Source organism: Octopus bimaculoides, chromosome 14 (genome assembly GCF_046866305.1).
Source record: "Octopus bimaculoides isolate indiv1 chromosome 14, ASM4686630v1, whole genome shotgun sequence".
NCBI classification, from domain to species: Eukaryota; Metazoa; Mollusca; class Cephalopoda; order Octopoda; family Octopodidae; genus Octopus; species Octopus bimaculoides.
In genome coordinates, this window is record NC_142941.1 from 11205388 (window position 1) to 11212887 (window position 7500).

Here is a 7500-nt window from a genome sequence, read left to right on the forward strand (position 1 = left end):
TTCATCGTACTCCCCTGACAAACTGCGTAGCGCTCGCTCAGCCTCCTGGAAGCATTTCTGTTCGTCATCGATCTCCGCCGTGGCTGTCGATGCTCCGCTCACTTGACTGCCACCACCAACAGCACCACCACCACCACTACCACTGCTGCTGTTACTGCACGATAACAGCTTTGTAGATACGGCCAGAGTGGCCGCGGTCACTGCGGAAACTGCAGTGGAAGTTACCTCTGAAGAAGCAGCAGTGGAAACATTCACATCGAGTCCAAGACCTAGGCCGAGTTGAAGCCCAAGGCCAAACCCTAACCCGAGTGGCGTTTTATCATTGCTGCAGCTGGCCTCGGTATTTATAGTGCTCGCAGCAGAAGTAGAAATGGAAGTGGTGGCAGGAGCCGTTGCTGCTGTCGATGCTGCTGTTACGTTTCCTTTGGTGTCTTCGGTGCTTTCGCTAGTAGTGGGCGTTGCCTTACTGTGACTGTCTTTAGCGATGCTCGCTTTCGAAGAAGTCAAACTCGATGCCGATGTAGACGTAGACGACGCAGAAGATGTCGAAAGAGCCGAGAGAGGTTTGTCCTTTGAGCGGCCGCTACCACTACTGCTACCGCCACTGCCACCGCCACCACTGCCACCGCCACCACCACCACCGCCATCGCCACCACCACTGGCAGTGTGTTTCGCCTTGTTCTTTTCCTTTCCTTCGGAAGCAGCCTCACCCTCTGTCATAGCTGTTTCGGCTTTCTTCCTTTCCCCCTCCCCTCTCCCTACGCCTCTTTCTTCTTCTCCTCCTCCTCCTTCTTCTTCTCCGGCTTCTTCCTCTTCCTCCTCCTCCTCCTCTTCTTCTTCTTCCACTCCCTCTTCGTCTTCCTCCTCCTCCTCTTCGTCATCGTCCTCTTCACTCGTCCGTGATGTGCTGCTTTTCCCTGCTGCTGCTGATGTCGTAGTACTAGTAGTTGTTGTTGCTGTTGTTGTTGTTGATGTTGCTGTTGCTGCTGCTGCTGCTGTTGACGATGCTGTCGTAGCTGTCACTGTTGCTGATGTCTGCTGCCGTTTACGACTCCGCTTTACGGAATGATGAGCGGCTTCTTCCTCTTCTTCTTCTTCTTTTTCGAGTTTCCGCTTTTTTGCTGCTGCAGCGATCGGACATGCTTGAACACTGGAAAATTGCAAAAGAAAAATTATAAATATACATATATATATACATACACACATATATATATATATATATTATGCTAATAATATTAGGGATGAAAATCCAAATTTACAGATAAAAATTCAATTTAATTTAATTTATCAAAATTAAAATTAAATTAAGTTTCACAGTATATAATAATATAAATATATAATTTAGAGAAAAGAACCACAATTCTTGAACTCATCCATGAAAATCCACAGTCACATAGAAAAAAATTAGTAAGTAAATACTCTAAAAAGAACTATAATAAAAATACAAAGTAATAATTATTAAAATAATTATTTAATAATTATTACTTTGTATTTTTTTTAGAGTATTTACTTATTAAATTTTTCTATATAGTGTACATTTAAACACATAAGAGGTATCCATCATAGGATTCCCTCACGCTAGAAAGAACGGCTAAGTTCCAAATCACTATTAGGGATAAAATTTCGAAAGGAATGAAAAATAAAAACATTTACCATTTAGTTATTATAGATGGAAGGTTAAGTGGGCCTGCGGTCCAAAACTAAACCATCTAGTTATTATATATATATATATATATATATATACACACATATATAATAAAATAAAATAAATAGGAAATAAATAAAATAAAAAGAAAGGCAAAGTCGACATTGGCAGAATTTGAACCGAGAACATAAAGATAGAGAGAATACTGCAAAGCATTTTGCCAAGCATGCTAACAGTTCTGCCAGCTCACTGCCATATGGATAAGATTTTCTCACATGTCGTTGAATACAAAATTTGCTAACACTTCATATTCTTGCCTTTCTTTAAATTTAAGAAAGTTGTTAAATTGTTATTCAACATGCATAAAAGTACATCATAGCTATCGCCACTGGCAGACAATCACGGCTACTCCTCCCCCCACTTGGACTACCAGATCATGTGATTTCAGCCTGAGTTGGCCTTTTCAATGATAGACACCAAAATGGCCGGAAAAAGCAGTGACTGCTGTGCTAGTGACATACATAGCAAATTATGCTCTACCTTTGTTATATAATTGCTCCCATCACTTTGTTAAGTTTTTAAGGCCTCTCTGATGAGTGAGCAGTGATTTAACCCCTTAGTATTTAAACCAGTAATATGTGGCCCAGATTTTCTGTCCATTTTATATTCAAACCAGCCTAATTCAGTTCTATATTTAAGAGATGAGGAATTATGTACATTATTTACATTATTTACATTATTTACATATGCCCACGGACATATGGCATAGTGGTTAAGAGCGCAGGCTACTAACACCAAGATTCTGAGTTTGATTCCAAGTAGTGACCTGAACAATAACAACAACAACAACAACAATAGTAATAATAATAATGATAATATCGAAAAATACCTTAGGAATGAGAACCCAAGTTTGAAATTTCCCCAAGACATCTGAAGAAGGCTGGAGGGTATATAAGCCGAAATGTTGTGTTAACAACAAACAAGATGAGGACAAATATCCGTCGAATATAAATAATGTAAACAGCCTAATTCAGCCTTTTACACTTACCCTACAATATTATGCCATAAAAAATGCACTTGTGCTGCTGCTGCATAAATGCACCCACGCTGGTGGCATGTAAAAAGCACCCAAGACACTCTGTGAAGAGTATGGCATTAAGAAGGCCATCCAGTTATAGAAACCATGCCACAAAAGACAACTGGAGTCTGGACAGCTCCCGGATTACATCTCCATGGAAAACTGACGTCAAACAATAATGATGATAATGATGACATCATTGAAATCTTTAAGCTATGAAAGAAGGGACAGTAAGCATTATACCTGACAGAGTAATCCGAATGCTAAAGGGTTAATTAATAAATAACTAGGACAGGCATACCTGTTGCTCACTCCAGACCCTTTGGAAAACCCGAATGCGACGTTATTTATTAACAGCAGTTGCAACCAAAACCAACACTAAGAAGGGAACATGGTAATACTTACGTTCGATGCCGGGCATGTTTTCCTGTAATGTGACCTTGACCACTACAGCCTGGCGTCGGACATCTGTCAGATATATTGGAAATGAGAATACATATATATATATATATATATATATATATATATATATATATATATATATATATATATATATTGGTATAGTATTGTATATTTGAAAAAAAAGTGAATAAAAATGACTTTTGTGATAATTTTTCCACTTTAATAATTGGATGTTTATAACTTACAAACATATAATTATGAAAGTGGAAAGATTATCAGAAAAGCCATTTCTATTAATGTTTTCAAATATATATATATATATATATATATATATATATATAGTTGAAATTTACAGAAAAATAAAAGACAATGACAGGTGCATAAACAACAAGCAGGTGTATTTGTTTGACGCTCAGGAAGGCGAGAAAGTCTTTTATGTTTCGAGCCTATGCTCTTCAACAGAAAGTAACACAAGGAAATAAACAGAGAGAGAATAAAAAAAATTTGTGTATATATGTATATATATATATATATATATATATATATATATATATATATATATATATATATATGTATATATATATACAGCAATAAAAAATGGAGGGGATTAATAGGTGGTACTCATCAACTTGCAGACATTGTATTATGTCAATTTACTTGTTTATTTGTTTACTAAAAGGACAATAATAACAATATATGTGTCTTTAGGTGGGATAGGTATGTCCTTCAGTGATGAGTCTATCTTTATCAACTCCATTTTACCAGCAGTATTCATTTTGAGGGTCTATTATATTATACTCAAATGTACTCACTCTCATAAGCAATATTATACACAATGCAAAGATATTTTATATAGAAATAAGTAGTAATAATAAATAGTCCTCATTCAATTATAAATCCAAGAAAGTTAGAGGTTATGAATCCAACCAACTAAGGGATAATATCTATCCAATATACTGCTGGAAGAATACCTAATTATTGTTACACTAGTGTTTTTTCATTGCATGGCAATTACATTACCAAGTGCAATAAATGGGTGGAGAGTATTAATTATACTCTCACATGATAGAAATAATAGTAATTCTAAGTAGTGACACTAAGAACAACAGCAAACAGAACCCTTATATAAAATATACTGAACAATACATGATAAACTAATCTAAATCTGGTATTGATATAAAATGGAGCATAGACAATAATGACAATAATAATAAAGAAGAGAAAGAAAGCTTACCCGCCAGATTCTGGAAGTGTTTCTGAAAATATTAATGAAAATATAATGGAATATTAGAATATAAGAATAGCAGAATAGTACATTGTTTAGCGTATATTCTGGAATTGTAGAATATTTAATTTGACAAAGACAATTCATGTAATGTGTATATGTGTGTATATATGTGTGAAGAAGAACCTCACATTGCAACCAGATGGTTTCTGGTTCAGTCCCACTGCACAGTAGCTTGAGCAAGTGTCTGCTACTATAGGCATGGACCAATCACATGCACGCATGCACACATACACACACAGGTATATAGTTGAAATTTATAATAAGACAAAGACAAAGACAGGTGTAGGAACAACAAGCAAATGTATTAGTTTGATGCTTGGGAAAAATGTAAAAGTCTTTTACGTTTCGAGCCTACGCTCTTTATCAGAAAGGAATAAAAGGAAACAAATAGAGAGAGAATGGGAAAAAAAAAAAACGTGTTGAGTTCAGTGGTCCAACATGGTGAAATATATATATATATATCCATAGATAAATATTTTGTGTCTTGGGAAAGTTCTTATGCCAATAATAATGACACACACACAGGTCCAGCTTCACTTCTTTATTATCAGTCAACTGGTTAGATATCTAATCATCTAATCAATTAACTAATTGATTGTTTGCTTAATGTGTTGGTTAATGCTCTTTTGTTGCTGTTTGCAACCGTTTTTGGTTACCCGTGACTCCCAGCTTGCTCCAAGGTCTGCTACTACACACACACTATCATACATTTATGCATACATATACATACATGAGGAGAAAATGGGGAAAGGATGAAAAGAGAAAATGGTAGGAGAGTGTAACAGTAGTAATAGAAAAATAAAGTATAAAAAACAACAAGCTATTTACCTTTACCAGCGGGAACTTTAGCTGACCGAGTTCGTTTTGAATCATAGGAACTTGTCTGTTCGGTCTGATGTGTCAGACGTAAGATATTTCGTAGGAGACACATGATAAGGAAAATAGAAAATTGATTAGATAAATGAATAAGCAGTTTTGATTAATGTTATAGAAAGATAATACATAATAATTAGTATCAATAAGGCAGAGGGGAAGATTAGCAGAAAGGGGACCACCAGTGGTGGGATATCCTGACAGACGAGGGTTCAGCAATTTCTTGCTGAATGATATACACAAATGATTTGTTTGTAAGGGTCAACTGTTTGTGTGGTACATCAGCTCACTCCTTCTACCACCACCACCACCACCATCATCATCTTTTAACGTCCGTTTTCCATGCTGGCATGGGTTGGACGGTTTGACTGCAGACTGGCAAGCCAGTAGGCTGCACCAGGCTCCAATCTGATATGGCAAAGTTTCTACAGCTGGATGCCCTTCCTAATGGCAACCACTCCAAGAGTGTAGTGGGTGCATTTTACATGTCAATGGCATGGGAGCCAGTCAGATGGCACTGGCATCGACCCATCAAAACAATATTTCCTGTACATCATATTTTAAAGCTATTGGAAAGCAACAAAAAATAAAGTGTTTTGTTCAAGAACATAATACACTACCCAGTCCAGGAATTGAAGCCATGATCTTGTGATCGTGTGTGCAACATCCTAACCAGTAGGCCATGTGCCTTCATGAGCAAAAAGGGCAGCGCATTGGATAAAGGTCAAATCAAACCCCAAAACTATATGGGGCTTACTGAAAATCCATTTACAAAAAGATTTTCACGATATTGAATTTTTATCCTTACACTATGACTAGATACAACCACTCTCGAGCTGTTGTGTGTTTTATACATATGATAAAAGATGAAACTTAATTAGGATCACTAAGACAGTGTTGAAGATTAATTGAAAGGGTACAGTGTTGGATAACAGTGAAACCAAAAACAATATAGAACAAATTGAAAATCCATTTAAACAAAGATCTTCACAATATTGAATTTTTCACCAATACTAAGACTACATTTACAACGTCCGCCACTTTGCTATTGTGTATTTTATACATATGATAAAAGATAACACATAGTTTATATCAATAAGGAAGTTTAGAAGAAAAGATAGAGTATTGAACAGTGAAGTCCAAAGCTATATAGGACTTACTGAAATTTCATAAAAAAAAAGATCTTCACAATATTGGATTTTTCATCAATACTAAGAATAATACACAGTAATGACCTCCTTGTTTTATATATATACAATACTGAGATGTGAAAATATTAATTAATAAACAGACATGTCATGTTCTGCATCTAACAATAGATGAAAGTGTAAGACTTTGTCTAATGTTTTTATTATTATTATTATTATTATTATTATTATTATTATTATTATTATTATTATCATTATCATTATCATTATCATTATTATTATTATTGTTATTGTCGTTGTTATTCTGAAAGACTCTCGGATAGTTCTCAGTTATTCTTTACTTGAAAGCAGGCAACAACAAATCACCAAAGGTTTCAAGTAATGCCTTCTCCTGTGACTCAAAGAGACAATAGTCTCCTTAGAATGCGATCTGTACCCAACAAGGCTGTCTTCTGGATCACTTTGTGCCTGCTGACAGCAGCTCAAATATTCTTAACATGTTTTTCAAAGCCCTTGAAACTGCTCCTAACGTTCCAATTACCCCTGGTATCACCACTACTTTCCTCATGACCCATAACTTAACATTATCATTATTATTATTATGTTTTGACAACCAATCATATTTTGAGGAATAATATTTCAGTGTGTTCACAAATGTCTATTCTGCAACAAGTTACAAACACTTCCTAATCAATTTAGTCATAAGAAATGTAGCAAACTAATAACAAATCCATATTAAATCTGTAACAAAAAGCTACTATTCAATAATTGCATTATAAAATATATATAAATAAAGCAATCACAGCTAAACTTCTCTCAGTTATTTTTCAATTCCCTGGGTAAAAGAGGTACAGTGAGGGCTAAAGATAGAGACCCTCCATCTGAGATTTAGTAGAATAGAAATATGAACTGTCAAAAATACATGCCTCACACCATGCATTCAATCTTAATGCAGTGTCATGCACATCCAATCTTTTACTTTCTCATCGAAAGCTATGTAAGTCATTTAAAAAAATAGAATTTTATTCATATGGTTTTATGTATGTGATCCAAGTGTTCAAATTAT

General features: G+C 35.3%; 1 protein-coding gene across 1 annotated transcript in view; it reads right to left on the reverse strand.

The window, feature by feature from the left end:
• Nucleotides 1-7500, reverse strand: part of LOC106874842 (uncharacterized) — a 169701-nt gene that overhangs the window by 77998 nt on the left and 84203 nt on the right. The window contains 4 exon segments of the mRNA XM_089362299.1: nt 1-1150; nt 3129-3191; nt 4360-4381; nt 5242-5305. The exon segment at nt 1-1150 is cut by the window's left edge and continues 3016 nt beyond it. Of these exon segments, the coding sequence (XP_089218425.1) occupies nt 1-1150; nt 3129-3191; nt 4360-4381; nt 5242-5305 (1299 nt within the window).